Raw genomic sequence first — 22,356 nt, forward strand, 5'->3', positions numbered from 1 at the left:
GATCATGAGTTGTTGACTGAAAATAAAAAAACAGCTAATGATAAATTGTAAAAGAGTGGCTGATTATCTCTCTACTGTTTGTAGAAATTATTTCACCACAGCCCTATTGTTTTTTTTACAAGCAACATAATTCAATTACAAAAAATATATTAGGAGAATAAGTAATACTATCCATGTAGAGAATTAAATATTACAATCGAAAAGACAATTATAGGGGTTCAACACCCATTTACTCCTTAAATCCATACTTTGCTCCTTACCTATTTTCTTTTTCTCTTTTTTTAAAGCTCCTATGTCTGTGATTAATGATATTGATAGAATTCAAAGAAGGTTCCTTTGGAGGAGGGGGGAAGAGAGAAAGGACATTCATTGGGTGAGTTGGAAGAAGGTTTGCAGGCTTAAAGAGAAAGAGGGTTTAGGGATTAAAAACTTGTTTCTGTTTAATTTAGCTCTGTTAGGTAAATGGAGATGGAGATTGTTAAATGAGAGGGGAATCTTTATGGGTAAAAGTGTTGTCGTCTAGATATGGAGTGGGAATTTTTAGAAATGGAGGGGCTTTGGAGTATGGGAGTTTTTAAGGGGTTCATCTTAGTGGAGAGATGTAGGTAACCTTAGCAACAATAGGGAAAGAGTCAATGGTGAGTGGTTTACTGAGGGGATTCGTAGAAGAGTAGGTTCTGGATAAATGATACTAAATTCTAGTCTGATTTATGGATAGGGAGGGTTGCTCTCCAATTTGCATTCTCAAGATTGTTTCAAGTAGCTTTAGATAAACATGCAGTTGTCAGTTCCATGAGGGAATGGGGAAACAATGTTTGGTCTTGAGAAGTCAAATGGAGTAAGAGTTTGTTTCTTTGGAGACAATGGAATATGAAGATCTATTAATTAAAATTTCTTGAAGATTCACTACTACAACAAAGTGTGGATGATAGATGGATCTAGATTCATGACAAAGGTGGACATTATTCAGTTCGAAATGCATAGCAGGTGCTTCAAAAGAAGGATAAGAACGTGGAAAATGATTTCTTCAAGAAGGCATGGACATGTAATGTTCAACCAAAGATGAAATGCCTAGTATGAAAATTTTTCCTTGATGGAGTCCCAACAAAAATGAATCTTTTGCAAAGAGAAATCATAGGACCTAATGATTCTTCACTTTGTGTCCTTTGTGGGGAGTTAGATGAATCAACATCCCACTTGTTTTTCTCTTGTTCAAAATCCTACAATAATGTTTGGCAAAATCTTTATTCTCAATTTGGTCTTAACTCAATCATTCATGATGATATTAAGACAAACTTCTTTTTTCATGATGGAGAAGAAGAATAAACAAATGTGGTTATCCATTTGGTTTGCAACTATTTAATTAGTCTCTTTGGTATATTAGGAACAAAATTATAGTCGAAAGCTATGAAGCACGGATTCGTCAAACACCCTCACGTGTCGGTGTCCGACACGTATTCGACTCGGATACGCTCGGATTCGCGAAGAATACGTATCCATAGAGTATCCAAAAATTAAAAAAATAAAATAAAATAAATAAATATTAAGACACGTTTCCGATTTGTTTTCAATAAAATATAGGATTTATAGATTCGTTTTCAGTAAAGTATAGGATATATAGATTCGTTTCCAATAAAACAGGATAAGATAGATTATTTTTCAATAAAACAGGATAAGATAGATTCGTTTCCAATAAAATAGGATAAGATAGAGCCGTTTTCATTAAAATAGGATAAGATATATTTGTTATGGAGGGCAATGATTTTAGGATAGATTCGTTTTCATTAAAATAGGATAAGATAGATTTGTTATGGAGGGCAACGGTTTTAAATTTCCATTATATTTTTTCTTTAGATATTTTGATTTACACTTATAGTTTTATCATATTTTATGTGTTTTTATTATTTTATACGCGTATCCCTGAACGTATCGTATCCTGTATTTTGTAAAAAATGTGTGTCGACGTATCGGATACGTATCATACCCGATACACATATCAGTATCTGTGCTTCATAGGTCGAAAGCTCTCTGTTCCACCTAGATGAAGTGTTGGAGCTAATTTTTCTACATTCATTGAATCTCTAAACGCTCGTTTCCATAACTTTTCCTTCTCTTATATGGAGTGAGTTTTGCATCCATCCAATTGTCTTATTCTTTATTAACATCTAAAGTTTGTGTGGATATGAATATCACTTATTTTCCTAATTTCACTTTATTTAATAAAATTTATTGCTGATAAAAAAAACATTCATTTTATAAAAGAGTAATTGAAAGAAGAGAAGTGGACACTTTCTATAACTAAGTCCTGTTAACCAAAATATATATGATTCGTTACACATCTAAATTTGCTCTTATGAAAATATTTCTTAATTAGAAATTAAGATATAAAATATTAAAACACTCTCCCGGCCTCTCTGTTACATAGAGACATAGTTATTTGAATCATGAGTAATGAAACTATATTTTTGAACAATGAAATGAGTTATGTCCACTTATTTGATTTAATTTAGACTAGATCTTGGATTTGAATATTCTCATTTGTAACTTAAACTTTTTTATCTTTTACAACAAATTGATGTATTTATCCGAAACCTTGTATTAATTTAACATATAAATAGATCACTAGTTGATTGTTTCTCTTATATTGGACGAGCCCTTCTTGTTCTCAGATTAATACAATTTTTCTTCACTAAGGAAAACAAAAACTAAAACCAAGCAAGATAAAAGATTAAAAAAAGACAGGACAACCTCCAAATCAAGATAAGAAAAAAAAAAAACCACCATTAAATCTTGCCAATGCTACGAAGGTCATTAAGCGATTGTTTAATATACATCCCAATAATTTCCTCGTTACTAGTTATAGCTTAGATGTGACAATTTTAATTGTCGGGGTGCATTCTTAAAAGCTTACTCTAAAAGAGAGGTGGGGGTCTGGTTATTAGCATATATAATTGGCTAAAGTGTACATAGACAAGATGCACGTTCAGTGTCATAATGTCATAAGTCTTTGAGGTAGACACCTAGCCATTATTATAAGCAATTTTGAGAGGAACGGGTGTGGCAAAGTGCAAAGGATCAATGATTAGCCAAGACCAAGAAGAAAAGAAAGTCAGTTGCATTTCAGCATCAGTTAGTTAGCCCATGGGTTTTATGGTGCCATCCCTAGGCTGATAGTGGATGGGTTTCAAGGTGAAAAAGAAATTTTCAATTGTATAAATATTTTAAGTTATGCTTATCTTGTGTTTATCACAATGGTAGGAAAATATGATGAATATGAGAATAATTATAATTCCTGCGTGTAATATGGCAAGTGTGTGGTTTTGTAGCGAAGTAGTAAATATTTGATTCCATATGGACTGATTATTCAATTGATTTTATTAATTAATTATTCTATTCACTTTTTAGAAAATAATATAAACTTATATAATAAAATAGTAAACAATATCTAAAACTAAAGAAAATAAAAAAGATATCAAAGAAGAGTTTTAATGATAGAGGTTACCAAAGAACAATAATAAATTAATTTTATCATATACTTCCATGAAATTTAACTCATGAGGGTAGAGTGGTAGACAAGCAATGCAAATATTATTTGTAATTATTGTAAACAATTAAATTCAAATATTTTTTTATTAAATGTTAAATCTATTCAAAATCTTCACAATATCTATCAAATCAAATTAGATAAAAATAGATTCTTCTCTTATTGGTGTCAGTTTTCGGCCATGCCACAATATCTTCATAATTTCTATCAATTTATGTTTATCTAAAATATACTATTTTCTCAACTTTTAACTATTTTTTTATTAAACTTGCTCAAAACAACAAATAAATGAATAATCCACATTTAACCCAAATTGCATGAAATTATAACAAAGTATAAATTAAAATCCCCTTTGAATTAAGGAGTTGGTATAAAATATGCATTAAATAAAATGTATTTATATATTCATCAAATATCCTCACACTTAAACCTTGTTTTTGATCAAGTAATAACTCAGTCCCAGAAAGAAATTAGATAGACCATCCAATTGGGAACTCAAAAAAATTTTGTTTAACACAATTGATATCAACTTTCATGAGAAATCAAGTTCTAACCTAATTAGAGAATTTTAATCATGTGCGTTCAATTATATCATAACTCTTTTCACATCATTCTCAATATGTTTAAATGTGTAGGAATTTCACTCCAGTTTTCTAGAAAATAATTTATCATATGTTTGACTATGTATTGAGTTTGAATATTATTGGATACATGACAAAATCAAATCGTCTTACTTTTGGTTGTAATGTGGCCAAAAGATTGAATGTAAATGTGAAATATATGAAAGTATGTGAGGTTTTTTGTTTTAAATTAAAAAAGAAAGGGGAATTTTTAGTAGTTATCAATTCAGTAAATAATAAAAACTCACATTGTAATCTATTTTGAATAAGAGATAAGGAGGTTAGCTGTTTGTTACTTTGTTACAATAACTAAAAAATTAAAAACAAAAATATGAGTTAATAATAATAAATAAGGTTGTATTCGATAATTCCGATTATGAAGTTGTTTGCTTAATTCAAGAATAGCTTATTAGTATTTATCTATTAATAATAATATATAATAAATAAATGTTTTTTTTGAATTTAGGATAGGATTGATGATAGTTCTCATCATATTTTTTAATATCAAATAACAATTCCAATATTATTAATTAACACATTTCTTATTAAGGTCCTCAATTGAAATATACATGAAATCATAAGAGAGAAACAGATAGCTCTCAAGTCGTTTATCTCTTCTTTTTAACTATTTTTCATGGTATCTATTCAAACATAATCATAAGGTGTACTGACTTTAGATCTAAATATATATTTTCTTTTTATTTATTTCATTTATTTATTTTAATTATTTTTTTTCATTTTAATAATTAATATTTTATTCTATTTTATATAATTAAATTATTTATTTTCGTTTTTATAATTAAAATAAATATTAAAATAATGAAATATAATAATATACAAATGTTTTGAATTTTTAAAGAAAATCTAGTGGTGAGATTATAGCTGTTTCATATCTTACTCTTACTTAAAGCCAAGAAATAATTATGGTTATTAGTATTGTCTCTTCTTAAAAGATCAATTTGATCTTATGTTTTAAACCAATTTTATGGCACTTTAATAATTTGATCAATTAAAGTAATTGAAAATGTACTTATATATAATTTATATATAATTTAAACTTGTTTGATTTGCTAAGTATTATCATAGAGATGTTTTACATGCTTAATCCAGAAGAAAAATTGAAAAATTATGAACAAAATTCGGTCAAGCTCAGTGCCAAAATCACGCTAAATGGAAAAGACAACATTTGATAGTTGTCCTTAACGCTATAGCCATGTCCATCTTGCGCTGAGTGTCTAAATTAAAAGAATTCGAAGCTAACTCACTATGTGAATTATGCTCAGTGTGCCTTATCACGCTGAGCGAAGTGGGTGATGCACTCAACGCACAAAGTCATGTTCGATGCAAGCTGATGCGTCCAAGAGTCACACACAGCTAGCTGGAATCCACACTCACGCACAGGCGGTGCACTCAGCACAAAAACCAACACTAGAAATGTATTTATAGAACTTTCAACCAAGCTAAACACACACACTCTTACTATTTCCAATTGTAATATTTATTTTGCTAAGTTTTAAAGAGCTTAGCTCACTTGGACCATAGAAAATAAGAGTACGTATCTTAGGTGTTAATCTATACTCAATTGTGAGTGGTTCTACTGCATTAATCTATGAAGTTCGATTCATTTGAGTTTTATATCTATTTTATGTTTGTTTTTAGTTTGATCAACTTCTTTCATGATACCTGAATAAATAGTTTAAGTTTCTTTTTGCATTATTCTGAACTTGCATACTTCAACAAATAATATATTTGTTAGTCATAGTTTTGTATTATTTTTCATTTCATGCACTCTACTTATTGGTATCTAGACATATAACTAATATTATAATTTTATAACTCTGGATGACAAAAATACTCAATTGTGGATACCTACTAAAAAATCTGCAATGCGTACCCATAAAATAGCTTATGGGTGAGAACAAGTATCATGATATCAGCCATGTGAATACCCGCATATTTATAAATTTATTTTTTAATTATATAATTTATATATTAAAATTTTTATAATTTTATAATCTACTTTATTATTATTTTATAATGAACTTTAGTAATTGAAACATAGTGATAAATTTAACATATAGATAACTATTTATTCATATAATAATTATTATATATATTAGTTATTATAAAAAATAATATATATTTAAACTTAAAAACTTGTTTGATAACCATGAATACCTCCTACCGTATGAGTATTCGTAAATAGTGTGAGTATGAGTACGGGAAGGCACTACTTGCTCATGTTCTACCCTGATTCATTGCTACTCAAACTGAATAGCATATGTTATTAGACATAGAAATATGCTTGAAGATTTATAAAACTAAATTTTATCATTATATTTACTAGACGTAGAACTACTTTTGGTAAAGTGCTAGTATAAACCAAGACATTGGCGGCTAGCAAATTGAGGTATTGTATTTTAACTCAACTTGCATATATAAATTACTAGACATAGAGACACGATCTTGCAAGTCATATTTCTTTATCTTATAAATTAAAGTTGTTAAACATAGTGTTTTATTGCATAAGTTGCTAACTGACTAAAACATTAGCTTTTACTAATCTTGAGGTGATATATGGATTGATGGTTACTAAATAGATATAAAATAAAAATGAGGTGTGTACATACGGTGAGTGTGAAGCTCAACCTCAACTACAATTTTCATTATATTACAATCTGAAAAAGTTTGTGTCATTCAACAAACAACCATTATAATTTAGCTTAAAACAGTAAATAAAAAGTTGAAAGACTCTAATCTTTACAAATCTCCGTGGATATGATAAAAAAAATTCTATACTTATTTCGACACCGAAGTAGTATTTATACTCTCATTTTTCAGTTGGCGTCTCTATTATTCCTCGAAATGGGAAGTCGATCCACGACCAATGTGATCTCTTATCCTATTAAATCTCATCAATTAATTAACTCATTTCTTTAATGAAAATTAAATCAACTTGTCAATCAATTATTACCTCTCTATTACTTATGAGAATATGTTTGAACTAAAATATAATATTCTTATACACAAAAATAGAAAATAAATTTTCCCTCAGTAAGTATTTATTTATCCCATTTGAGAATAATGATTTTATTATCTAATGATTTCCCATGAAAAGAGTTTAATTTGTTCAAAATTATATGTTTTCTCTTATCAGCTACAATAATCATTTATTTATACAAGTGTATAATCATTAACTAATTAACAATTAATTATACTAACTAACTAATACATTTCATGCTGATCAAAAAGAAAAACTAATACATTTCATGTCACAAGAATACGACGTCTTACGCATGGCACTTCACTATGAAATTGAATAAACTTAAATATTCCACCAGTATATGAATCTATTAATCTTAACTTCTTTATAAACTAAGCAATGTGACAGTAAATATGCATATAATTAACTAACTACAAGACGCTGAGAAAATTATTGAACACTTCGTAAGTTTAGTGCTGTATACTGATACTTAAAAATATCAATTTAACCAATGTGATTAATTTGAAGCTTCGATAAAAGATTATGAAATATCAGTTTAGTGCTGTATACTGAACTAGAGCTTTCCCACCTATATTTTCGTGTATTGTTCAAGATTCCAAATTTTATTGGACAAGGATCCCCTATCTGTATTGATGTCTTATTCTCTGTCTCAAACAAATCATATATTGACATGTGAATAAATATAATTAAAAAAGTAATAAAAAGTAACATTTTAATTTACTTGAGACATAGAGTGAAACAATGTGTAGAATATGTTATCTATAATATTATTAGGCATACCTGTTAATTGGTACGAATTCATTTCAGAAATGGACAAATCAAAACAATAATACCAATAAGTTGCTTATGGTGTAAAACCTAATTGAATCTCTAAGTATATCAAATATTAAAAGTTTGATTCTTTAAAGCAATATTTGTTAAAAAAACAAACAAATATTGAAATTCATCACTCGTAAAATAAAGGATATCTTTAGGTATACCAAAAAAACATTCGTCTTCGTCATGAGTCTATATAAAAAGCACGGGAATTAATTTGCTCTAGATATGCGTTTCGGAAATAGTAGACATGTTGCAAATCATTGGTTATAGGGCCGTTCAATTTTGAATTAATTCACAGTTTGATAATCTCTAATTATCGATTGAATGAATGCAAAACTTACTTAATTAGACTTCTGACAAAGGGTATCGTATGATTCGAATGGCCCCATATTTGTAAAGATTGGTCGGTTGTCATTTCCAGAAAATTTGACGTATATCTCATTTTCTTTCTCTACAAAAATATGATGGCGATAGAGAAATAAACTTTTGATTTTACTCCCCTACTTCAAATTTCTTTAATGCCTAACCAAATTATAGTTTGAGAAATTAATTAGTAATGTCAAAATTAATATAATCTAATTAGAATATTAGCATTAAATTTTCATATATACAATTAATTTCCCACCAAAATTTCGTTTACAATTCTAATAAGTAGAATTTTTTTGCAAAATAAGTTATTAAAAGAATAATTATCACGATGAAATAGAACATTGAAAAGTGGAGAGATCAAGAGAGTGATTATATTTCAATTTCATATGTGTACTGAGAAAAATATTAAGAGGAAGAATAATATATAGAAAAGTAAAGATTGGAAAAAATATTTATATAAATACATATAATTTCTCTTCATTTTATAAATCAACAAAAAATGTGGAATAAAAAAAAACTAAAACATCAAGTTTTAAAAGGAGGGAGTGCATTGGTGCCAAAATTGTATCATATACATTACATAATTTCTAATTTCGGATTGAAGTTGATGATTTAGAATTATTTTTTATTCCATATATCATCATATATGTTAGAAATTCAAAATTTAATTATATAATTATGTAATAGATCATACTTTTCATTTTCAATTAAGTCATGCATGTCTCATCAATTAAAATATTAACCTTAGATTTAATTCATAATAAATGTTGACTTTTAATATATAATAACAATTCAGTCTTAATTTAACTATGTTACATACATGGATTAAATGATATCATAAATTTCTTATCATAAATCATAGGGATTTGATATATAATTTAGATAACAAATTATTAATGTAACTAATTATTAATTATGGATAATATTGTGAGGATATTTTGGTCAAAACATGAATATTTTTACACCATTAAATTATTTTCTAATAATAATCTTAAATTTTGGGTAATAATCTTTTTTTGGTACATCGGAAAACCAAAGATAAAAAAAGAAAAAAGAATTACACCAGTGGAGTCATATCCATTTGAAGAATGAGCACAACTCCAACAGGAGGAGAATCCCAAAAAGTAAGACCCACAATAGATTCCATATATAGCTTTGACATATAATCAGCCAACAAATTATCTTCTCTATATATGTGATGTAAATTAACATCCCAATCTCTCTAGAGCAAAACACTGATACTATGCAGCACCAAAACAATAGAGTCCAAGCGAATCTGCATCTTCTCACTAATAATTTGAATAGCTTCAAGACAATCACTTTCCACAATGACATCTAGATGGCCCAGCTTCCAAGTCAACTCAAGCCCATGATGAATGACTAGCACCTCGACTTTAATAGAAGTACCATTTCCAAAATTACCACTAAATCCAGACATCCAAGATCCATCATGAATGCGAACGATGCCACCTCTTTTGATCGAGTGGTCATGAAGGTTGCAGCTACCATCCACATTCAATTTTACTCTACCAGGCTCAGAACGACTCTAGTAGACACTAGGAACGACTTCATTAGAAAAAATAGTATCAATAGAGCACCAGTCTCTATAGTCATGGTGAACATTCAGCGAGACATAGGAGATATCCCAAAGCATATTATCAAAAATAGACTAGTTCCGCCACCGCCAAGCCCACCAACTACCCGCTAGAAAGAGACGCCCATTAAGAAGCCCAACATGAGTCGCCATCCAAGAAGTGAATGATTGATTATTCCAGAAAGTGTGAGTATTGAAGCCTATCTGATGCCAAAGAAGAACTGAGTCCCTGCAATCTCTGAAAGTGTGAAGTAAATCTTCATCGGTAGAGTTACATCTCCCACACATAGGTGTGGCTAACATATGTCTCCTGAAACAAAAACAGTTAGTAGGTAAAGAATTATGAACACAAAGCCAAAGAAGAAACTTAATCTTTTCCGGTGTCTCCAAAGCCAACTCCAATGCCAATTGGAAGAGTTTTGAACACCGTTACTCTTGATCCACCAATAACCCGAATTCGCCGAGTAGCACCCAGAAGCATTACCAGTCCAACACCAACCCCCAGAACTGAACTGAGATATTAAGAATAAAGTCTTTAACATGAGACAGAAGAAGAGTGTAAAGCAAGCTAAAATCCCAAGAAAGATCTCTCCAAAGGTCCTTGACCCGGAACTGAGTATACGAGATGTTAACAAAATCCACATAGTGACAAAGCTTTCCTCTACCCGTCCAGTTATCATACCAGAGAGATTGGTTACCATCCCTAAGTTGCAAGTTGAAGCAATTACTCAACGCAGAGGTAGCTTTTATAATACCCTTCCAGACCGGAGAGGCTGCCTGCTTATTAGGAGCAAAGAGGATGCACTAATCACCAAGGTATTTATCCCTCAAGACCCTGCACCAAAGCTTGATGCTCCCCTGTAATAAATTCCGTGTCAACTTACCAAGAAGCGAGATGTTAGTCGAACGCATGTCACGAATTCCAAGACCACCAACTTTCTTATTCTTAGTTACAACTTCCCAACTCACCAAATTCATGCTCCGCTTATTAGCATCACCATCCAGATAAAATTCCTGGTCATTCAATCAATCTCGACACATATACTTTGAGGAAGCCACATACTCTGCATGATGTAAGTAGGAAGTGAGGAGATCACCAATTTGGCAAGACAAATCATACCTACCTTGTTGAGCATATTAGACTTCCAAGTACTCATTTAACGCCGAATCTTCGCAATTAAAGGATAGAACACATATTTATGGACCTTGCCTTGGACTAGAAGGATTCCTAGATAATTACCTAGGTTAGAAATAGACTGCATCCCACATGTTTCCATGAAGCGTTTCCTCCTGTTCGAAACAATTTTAGAGCACAAAAATTTCAATTTATCAATATTATCTTTCATACATGATGCCATGCAGAACTTCACGAGAGTATTAGATAACAAATTTACCTGAGTCTTAGAGGCTTTGCAGAATAAGAGAACATCGTCAACAAAGAGCAAATGAGAAATAAGAGGCGCACCTCTAGAAAGTTTAAGGGGTTGCCAAATACCCGAGTCCACCTTTTCCTGAATAAGAAGAAAGATTTCTTTCATACAAATGACAAATAAATAAGGGGATATATGGTCACATTGACGAAGACCTCTAGTTGGACGAAAATGATCTAGATGAGTGCCATTCCAAATAAGAGACATGCAACCTGCTCCAATACACCACATTATTAAGCTGACCAAAGTAGGGGGAACCGAAAGTCATTTAAAGTTTGTTCTAGAAAACCCCAATTCAACCTGTCATAACCTTTTTCCAGATCAACTTTAAAAGCCATCAACCCCTTCTTCTGTTTAGACTTATGAATAAAATGCAAGACTTCTTGGGTAAGAATAACATTATCAGAAGATCCTCGACCAGGAATAAAGCTATTCTGAAGAGGGCCAATTAGGTCCTCCAAGTAAGGCCTTAGTCTATTCACAACCACCTTAGTTAAAACCTTGTAAGCCACATTACATAAACTAATAGGACGTAGCTCTTTAAGGGAAGTAGGAGGATTCACTTTCGGAATAAGAACCACAAGGATATCTAAGATACGGTGGTCTGTGAACCCACAATGAAAAGCATCTTGCACCATCTTCCAAATATCCTTACCTATAATCTGCCAATATTTTTTGAAAAAGAAAGGAATGCATATACATAACCACCTTAGTGACCTCTTCTAAACTAATAGGGGCAATCATATGATCAAAACCATCAGTAGGAAGAACCGGGGTGGTCACTCTACAGAGATTGGGATTAGCCTGACTGTCACCACAGAAAAGAGACTGAAAATAAAAATTAGCCAATTCCTTCAGAATAACAGGATCCGTAGTCCAGTTATCATTCTCAAGGAAGAGACCATGAATTTTATTCCTTTTCTTCTTACAATAGTTTCAGTATGAAAAACTTTGTATTGCAATCTCCAAATTTAACCCATTGTTCTCTAGACTTTTGAAACCACAATATCTCCTCTTGCTTAAGGATAAAGTTATAATCTTTTCTTAGTTGGGCATCGATCTAATAAGTGTTGGATCATCCAAATAATCCAACTCATGTTGCACCCCACGAATTCTAGCTTCAAGTCTCATCTTCCTCCTAAAAATATTGCCAAACACATTTTTGTTGAAAGACAAAGACTCTTCTATTACTTTAGTAAGTCCCTCAACAACATCATTATCTACAGAAGTCCAAGCATGATTAACCACGTTAATAAAGTCTACATGGGAGGACCAAGCAGCCTGGAACCAAAAAGGTCTATTAGAAATAACCTCCCATATACCACTACAACGAACCAAAATAGGGAAATGATCAGATTGAAGTTTAGGAAGGTTCTCAACATAAGCTTCTGAAAACTCTCTACGCCAACTGCAGTTAGAAAGCATCCGATCTAAATGCCTAAAAATGCTCATGCCACTTTGCTCTCTATGAAACCAAGTAAATCTACTACCAATAGCCCCAAGGTCCATTAAACCACAAGTTTCCAAGGCTGCAAAAAAATTAGTTGCCCTCTGAATCATGTAGTTACCACCTATAACCTCTAAAGGAAGTAAAATCTCATTAAAATCACTAAGAAGGAGCCAGGGAAAGCTAAAAGAATTCCTCAACACCACCAAATGATCCCAAAGAGATTCACATATATTAATAGACAGACTGGCGTAAATAGCAGTGCAAATCCATTTACTACCTTCATTCTCCATCTTAATGAAGATAGCCTGAGGGAAAATATCAATCACCGTAGTAGTCATAGTATACCCACACGCCCGAAGAACCCAAATACCACTAGAGTGACTAGACACTTCAACAATCCCACAAGCTTCAAAACCCAACCCCTTTGAGAAGCTTTCTGCACAATTAAAAAGACAATAAGTTTCCACAAGAATAATAATAAAAGGGTTATATTTCCTGATTAACTCTCTAGCATGACGACGACCATCTTTATTTATGGCCTCACGAACATTTCAAGAAATAATATGAAATTCCTGAAAACCAATCATTAAGAAACTTAAATAAGGTAAAAAGTAAACCAATAAAAATAACTAAAAAAACAATACAAATAAATTAATAATCCATGGATACTTCCTTATTTCCATGAGAAGCCTCATTGGTAGAACAAATATTTAGCATATCCTCATCTTGGTTACTTAGTATAGGAGAAGCCTTGAGACAATTAGAGGGCCTATGCAAATTAACATCTAATTGTCCAACGCCATCCAAAGAGGGGCCCATAAGGGACACGTCCACCTCAGCGAGCCCAGAAGTCGTATGAGATGGACCTAAGATGAGAGGTTGCTGCCTAGTTTCACTACAACCATTAATATATGGACTCGTTTTACTCATTGAATTATCCACCAACAAAGAGTTTTGCATTAAAGGCAGCAGACTTTTTCCAGCCCGAGACGCCTGCATAATATCTCTAGTCTTGTTAGTCGTTGGGCCTTTAATGCTACCCATAATGAATGGTTTAGAAACCTGATCATTTAATTTCTTGGTCCCATGCAAAAATAAAGAGACACAATCAAGGCTAATAGAAGAAATTTGGTCCCCACGTGGGACTTGAAGAATTTCAGCCATGGACCCCTCTTCTAAATTCAAGGAGACTTTATTCTTCCCTTTTTGGGAATGTGATGCTTGTGAATTTAAGGTAGGATTGCCCTTAATTTCATATCTAAATCTCTTCTGATTGCAAAAAATTTTGAACTCGTGAGTGTTCTTAATATATTCCAAAGTTCCTTGACTGTTGTTGGACATGTCTAAAGAAGTGGTGATGACCCCTCCCTTAATAACATTAAAATTACCAGGTTGAGATTTTTTTGAAAACTTTTTCGTCCTAGTAACTATCAGTCAATCTTCATAATTATCCATTGAATTTTTGTCATTATGAGTGACTGATACTTGCCCAATCGGTTGTTGCACATTCGATGAACCTAGACCAATAGTTGCAGATTGCACATTACTAAGTTCCTCAGTTACTTTGTTGTTTGTATCTGATAACACCACAACCGGTACAACAGAACAATTTCTGGTAACGTGTCCATAACACCCACAATTCTTGCATATGATTGAAGACCTTTATACATTATGTTGTAATAGTGGCCACTAAGAATATACCGCCCCACGACAGGTTTGGTTAAATCAATTTCAACACACACTCTGGCATATCTTCCATATCAGCCCTTAAAGTATTATTGTCTACTTTGATAGGGCGACCAACACATGAAGCAAGCCCTAGAAGAAAACTTTCATCATGATAACAGGAAAACGAGTCCAAACCATAGTACGGTCTACCTTAGCTTTGGGAGCAATGAATTTAGGGGTCCAACATACCACTGCCTCATAATGATCGAAGAGCATGCATGGCCCTCCTCCAATAACAGTTTCTCTATCTGCTTGAAGATCAAACTTCACGTAATAAAACTTATGATCAACATCCACCTTGTCAAAGCCTCCTTGTAGTTTCCAAATTCTTCTTAATCGGTCCTTGAATACATTATGGTTCAACCTCTTGCCAACTAATGTAACCACCAAAGCATCCTTCCAAGGAGAGCACAATTCTTGAAACACCGAAAGATTTATGGATATATGGGGCACTGAAGCATTTTCTTCCTTGTACTCAATAGTCATCAGCTTCTCAGCAACTAAATCCCTCTTCATCATGGGGTTGGAGGTAGAGTTTGATCTAGAACCTTATCCTTAAAAGAGATACCATCCCTTACTAAGGAAACGAAATTTCTCTTCCCATATGGAGGTTTGGGAGGAGCAGGAGATGATTCAGATTTATTAACGAAAAACAACATGAAAAAATGCTAGAGAAAGGAACCCTAGTAGAGAAGAAAACATGAACCTTAGCACAGAAGAAAACGTTTCTCTTTCTCAGAGAAGATTATATTGGGTAATAATCTGAGTTAATTTAGACATTTCTCCAACTCAACCATTGAACCATTTGCAGAGTCAATAAAAAACAAAGTGCAAAAGGAAAACAAGATACTACATTAGAAAAGGGCCTTGCATGCTCCAAAATATTATCTCCAAATATCTTGTGGCATGCATGCTATAAAGTTGCAGAGAGGTGCATCCAATAACCGGTTATTAAGTTGTTTCAGGAGGAATGCGACTGATATATAGTAGTATTCTCCACGGCTTATGTATGCACATTCTAGTGTCTATATAATTTTTATGAAATAAATTCACTAAAATCAAGTGCAAGAAGTAGTCAACCGACACTCATAGCATTGTCTCAAATAATCGGCCTCAAACACTGATTAGGAGAAAAAAACAATTATTAGTCTCCTTATTTTAGGGAAAAACTAGTTCCGAGAAGATACTTTAGTCATGTAGTACCTTATTACAAAATACTTTTATGTAAATTGCATACATCAATAAAATTAGTTAACTTTCATGAATTTTTAAAACTCATTGTAAGATTACAATGTTACTCCCTTTAATATTATCGTTAATCGATAGTTTTAATAACATAACAAAAAAAAAATAGAGATAGTTAAAACTTCTAATATAGATAAATCGAGAAAAAATAGTAAATATAAAATATCATATATAAAGGATCACTTAAACCTTTTAAAATATGTGTTACAATTAATACCATAGGACAACAAAATTGAAATTAAAGTTGGCATGAGTGAAGTTAATACTAGAGCAATCTTAAAGATAAAACCAATGTATGTCATACCAATATATAACCTATATTTAGTGTATAATGACTATAATCCTTAATTTTAGTTAAGAGAGTATTTAATTAGAGTTTTATCTTAAGACTTAAGTCTTTAGTGCAATGTGGTTATGAGTATTTAGTCAATGTTTTTAAGTCATAAATATGAGTTGTTTATTTTCAAAACTCTTGCTTGAAGACTCTAGTCAATCTTAGTATGATATTATATTAATTACTCTCTTCATTTCATTTTTATTTTGATGTTCAATGTAATGCACAAAAATTTAAAAATAATAAAATGATATAAAAATTTGATATAAAGTGCCTATAATAATCTTATTTAAATCTACGAAGACTAAATTGATCATATATAATTAAGTCGTACTCTTTTTATCACTTTTAGTTTTCTCTTACATTATATTACCTTTAATCTCATCTTTTTTTTATATTTCTCTTTTCCTAAAAAGTGATCTTAGAGTAACATTTTTCCATGGTCCATGTCTACTTAAGTAGCAAATGACATGATCTCCATATATACTCCATTTTTCTCCACTCTCCTCCAAATTATCCTATTCTTTTCACCTTTTACCTCTCTCTTCTCCTACCTTTATTTAGACAAACCAAAATTCTTGATCTTCATTATTCACCACAACAATGTCTAGCAGTGGTAGTAGACTGAACGATTTGGTAGAAGGATCATCAAGCATCCATCATCATCAACAGAACCCAGTAACACTTAGCCGCTATGTGTCTCAGAAAAGAAGAGACTGGAACACTTTTGGCCAGTACTTGAACAACCTGAGACCCTCAGTTCCACTTTCACAGTCCAATTGTAACCATGTCTTGGACTTCCTTCACTACTTAGACCAGTTTGGGAAGACCAAAGTTCATATCCAAGGTTGCATGTTTTATGGGCATCCAGATCCCCCAGCACCATGCGCTTGTCCTCTAAGACAAGCGTGGGGGAGTCTGGATGCCCTCATAGGCAGACTCAGAGCTGCCTATGAGGAAAATGGTGGATTGCCAGAGACTAATCCCTTTGCAAACGATGCCATTCGTGTGTACCTCCGCGAGGTCCGGGAGTGTCAAGCAAAGGCAAGAGGTATCCCTTATAAGAAGAAAAAGAAGACCACAAAGGGAAATGAAGAATCAAGCTCCTCCGGATCCATGCACTTCTCTTGAATAATTTCTGTGGATATTTCAGCTAATGTGGTAATTACTTTTGTCATCACTTTAGTTATTCATATTTGATGATTAACTTAGTTTCTTACTACAGCATCAAGTTTGAGTCTTAGTGCCACAACCTTAAAATTATTACTATGTCTATATATGTTTAGCAAAACATTAATTAAGGGGTTCCCATCCACATGATTTAGTTTATTATAATCTTCATTAATTATAGTTCAGGATTACATTTTGGATTTAAACCAAAGATAGAAAGGTCTTTAAAATACGTATCATTAAAACCGTAATAACACGGTAAACCTAAAATGGTGTCACCCAAAAAATGTTTTATACATATTCATGAACAAGGTAACCGATTTGCAGAAAACACTGTACCAATGCTGTGTATTAATTAGCTGCAAATATGAGGTGATTGTAGTAATTAAGATTGGAAAGATTTTGATTCTCTCCCCCTTACACAGACACGAGGCTAACTTTGCAATAAAAACACTTAATTAAATATTATTATTTTCTTGTTTACTTCCCCTAATCTTTAATTCAAATTAAGCATATTTTTGGTCCTTAGTGTTCAAGTGGGATGTCATACTATTAGTTAACCAGTGTATCAAACAAATAATTGATTTCAAGCATATGATTAATTAAGGTTCTAAGTTTTCATATATCAAAATCATTTTACCAAATTAAAAAATGTTGTTAATATAAGCCCTTTGTATCTTTTTTTACAATTCAGAATTGCTAATGAAGTCATGATTAATGGAGTCTTTCAGATAGATGTTGAAGAAACCTGATGCTAATTATATGATCCTTACCTTACATCTGTATGATGACCCACTTATTGATTTTTAAGTAATAATAATTAAATTAAAAATTTAAAAACTCTAGACCATTCCTCTCAAGTAGAATTACAAAGAAGCATCCAGCTTGATCAAAAGATAATAACACTCAAAACAAAAACACACAAAAATACAGATCAAACAACAAAGCAAAACAGGCAAAACTAAACCCAGCCAAAAAAAGAAACTAGAACCTCCAAAATACATTAATTAGCATGAAGAAAAAAGACCCACCCCTCATGCGCAGGTAAAAACACCCTCATTGCTATTTTTAATTTCAACATCCTTGCACGGCATGTTTAGTAATTGATAACTAAAGAGATTAATCTTTTGAGGTGCAAATAATATCAAAATAAATTTTGTACCTTTTAACAAAATAACTTTATATATATATATATATTTTCAAACCCTAATATATTATATTTCAATAACACAACTATGTGTTGAGAGTTGTTGATTCCACATGATAATTATACATTTTTTCCTTCTTAAAATTATAAATCATCTCTTCCTCTATCAACTCCTCTTATTTACTGTATAGAAAAAATATGGAAACATTTTTATATTTCAAGACATTAATTTTTTTGTAAAATTTTTATTAAGTAGCAGGACGAAACAAGTTTTTTTTTTCTTCTTAAATATGTTTCTTTTCACAGTAAAATATAATTAGTTTGATTTTAGTTCTGGGATTAAACTAATTTTTTTGTAGTCTTTATAAACTCATTTATTTTTATTTTAATCACTATTATTATTTAAAGTATGTTAAATTTTGATGTGATGAAGACTAACTTAAAACATACTTACATTATAATGACCAAATTCTAAAGAAAAAAAACAATACATACTTACAAGATGGATTAAAGTCAAAATAAACAACCTTAATTTAAAGAGATTTTAACCAAAAAGATATTTTTTATAGGAGCAAAATCAATATACCCTTACTTCAAAGGACATATTTAAGCCTTTTCTTTCCTTGTGTTTGCTTCATCGTGTACCTTGATTATATCATGTAGTCCAGTATCCAATTCTGACAGTCTTATTCCCTGCATCAACATGTTTTTCGTTTTCAAATGCATTAAGTATAGATATTCATATCTAGGAAGCGAATATTTTGTTTGGTTAGGCGAATGCTTGAGCTTTGTGCTTCCCACACTTCACATGTTTTTGTCGGCCTCTTATTTCAAATGGTGCTTATTATGGCAATTTCAATAGACACGTTTTTGTATTTTGCATATTAAAATAGGTCATGGATTACTTAATATTGAAAAGTACTAGCTCTTCGTTTCAAGTGAAAGTGGTAATTCTACTCAAACTTGTCAACACTCACAGCACATTTTGATTATTTAAGATTATAAAATATAGACTAAGCATATATCTGGAATAGTGAGCTTCTTAAAACTTTTGTGTGGGCTGCTACAGCATAATGCTTCCTATAAAATAACATTCATGCAGAAATCATGTGTAACCTTTGCTCAGTTATGACAGCTGGTAATTTAATTTGGGTTTTATAGCTTGTCTTCTGATCAAAGTATATGGCAGCTTTTGTGCTAGGAGTCAGAATTTTGGTGATTTAGTATCACACTATAACATGAACTATCATCTCTTATATACAAAAACTTCAGCTGCTTGGTGAAACTATATGAGTGATTTTAAATTATGATATAAGCTTAAGTCTTTAAAATTTGGCATTTATAACATTTATGTTTCATCTTGCTCAAAGATGATTAATCTTCTTGAGTTGGGTCTCCCTTTCTGTTCTATTTCTTCGTTTTGTTCCAGCCATAAGTTAGACTATATTACATTTGCATGCATGTAAATATCTTTCCCATGATTAATGGTTTCCCAAGTTATTAGCATTTGCATGATACCAGCTTGTCTATCTCATCAAATTGATGATGTTTTAACCATGTAAAAAATATTAGTCAACAAGGTTTATCATATTGCTAATGCTTATTTATCTATTCTTTTATTGACTGAGTGCTATTATCAGTTAATAATATCATGAATAAAGTTTACCAATATCTTATACATTATCTTAGTAAGTAGTATTCTCTTTAGAATATAAGTCAAAAGTCATTTAAGGTGCGACCAATATCTTTCTTTAAGAATTTAAGTCAAAGTCATCTCCAATATTGGTAAGAATGGTTGCCTATGACTTAGTTCATTTTTTTTTATAAGCAAATTGTATATTAGAAGCAGCAAGCTAACCCAATACAAGATAAAATTTAAGAAATGATCTTTTTAGAAGCTAAAATAATACAAGTTTTTGAATCATTACATCAATTGGCAAAAACAAAAGAAGTTGACGCAACTTTGAGGATAAACCAATACCAGGACCTAGTTTGGATCAAATCCAAAATATGCACATGTGATAGCCTTATTAGATAAAATCAATTCATTCCTCATAATTCATATATACCAAACAACAACATCCTTTATGATTTTGCCCCTTTTTATTCGGTCTAAGCGCATCATACAAAACTAAGGACTCACCAAATTCTACATAGATCATAAGATCCTCATTCATGAGATATATCATTCTTCCATGGGCTAAGTGAAATAAACATAGAAGTGGGTTTGACACACATTTTGACCCAAAATCTTAAGACATTATGTCTATGGGTCCATCCACTTATATGCTCTTAAACTCATCTGTTTTTGCTCAATGTGAGACTTCTTCATTCATACTTAGAATACCCAACAATATTATATATATATTTAATCCTAATTTTGGTTGAAACTTTGACAATAGCTTAAGCAATACACTCCTATGAGTAAAATTGAGTTTGGGGATGAGATTAGGGTTTTGAATTTATCATATAGAGCACTACTTGAAAGACCTGGCTACCTCACGTGGAGTTCAGATTATTCAGTTAACTTCTTCAACATTCTTTAGTTTAATATATGGGGTCACATACCTGGTAAAATTATTTTATATGTTTTTTAATGCTTGGAAATTGCAATGTGCACAGACCTGACAAATGCATGTTTATTAAGCATTTCTTATTCTCCTTGCAGGATAATGTGGCATTATATAAACTAAATTGGAGTTGTTCTTACTTACAAGACACAATCCAATGCATGGGAGGTTTGGTTTCTATATTTGATAATTAGATGGTGCTTTAAAATTTCTGTTTTGGGTACTCAAATCCTAATTATATAATTGTTGGTTTATGCCTCAGTGTATCTTATATATTCAAACTCCATTTGCAAGTTTAGATATATAGTCGCTTCCTTCTTGTTGCATGTTCCATTAAAGTGTAAGGTGTAAGCTACAATAAGAATCCGGTTCATATATATACTGTTGTACTTCTCCAATTATATGTGATGAAGATATATACCATTTTTTTGGTAACTGATATTTTTATTAAGGAATTATTACTTCAAGCAAAAATGAGTACACTAAGCCCAAACATTGGGAGTCCTATCTAAGTTGTGACAGCAAAACTACTTATCATACCCAATAGTTACAAAATACTTCAAACTCAACACATGATCCCACATAATCTAAAATCACTTACAATAACATAGCAAATATATAACTAGATTGGAATATTGATAGACTTATATATATATTTTTTCGATAAGATAGACTTATATTTTCTTTTGATCCAAATCTATTTGCTTGTTGTTAAATATTGTGGCATTCCTGCTTATTCATAGAGTCTAAATTCCAATCACCTATATCATCCAAATTTCAAGCTTCTGACTTCTCCTAAGAGTAAATGTTGTATTATATGAGTCTTTCCATCTAGAAGTAATATCGAGTCAAATCTCACAGGTAGAATGAGTTTCCTTATCCCTACAAATACAATAGAAGTCTATGCGACTTTCTCATAGAGAATATGATTGAGAAACTTGTGACTAGATATTTATTTTAAGGGTTTAGGATAATTTATAATCTTTTGGTTATAAATATATATGAATATCCAATTTTATCCAGCCCAAAATATTTTCTTAAAAAATAAAAATATTTTTTAAGTAAGTAAAGATAGTCATTTATTGAGGAATTTTAGCATTGATTTTAAATGTCTCAAAAAATCTATTAATTGAGCACTGATATCATTTCTAAAATGATTAATGGTCACATAATGACATAAAATAAACCAAATTTTCGTTTTCCATAGTTAAATAAAAATAAAAATTGTGTTTGAAATATTGCTTACGATTTTATGAAAATCAAATGATTGTTCGTTGTTTATTTAAAGGCAATACAACAAATTTACGATTTTTTAGAGTCATTGTAGAGTTT

At 31.3% G+C, this 22,356-nt stretch overlaps 1 protein-coding gene across 1 annotated transcript; it reads left to right on the forward strand.

Moving 5' to 3' along the window:
• Window positions 16,642-21,416, forward strand: LOC109325040 (protein LIGHT-DEPENDENT SHORT HYPOCOTYLS 10-like). Its single transcript, XM_019557183.1, has 2 exons — window positions 16,642-17,298; window positions 21,123-21,416. Exon 1 carries the CDS (start codon window positions 16,741-16,743, stop codon window positions 17,266-17,268), a length of 528 nt encoding a protein of 175 aa, XP_019412728.1. The 5' UTR covers window positions 16,642-16,740; the 3' UTR covers window positions 17,269-17,298; window positions 21,123-21,416.

The sequence above is a fragment of the Lupinus angustifolius genome, chromosome LG13 (genome assembly GCF_001865875.1).
Source record: "Lupinus angustifolius cultivar Tanjil chromosome LG13, LupAngTanjil_v1.0, whole genome shotgun sequence".
Taxonomy (NCBI): domain Eukaryota; kingdom Viridiplantae; phylum Streptophyta; class Magnoliopsida; order Fabales; family Fabaceae; genus Lupinus; species Lupinus angustifolius.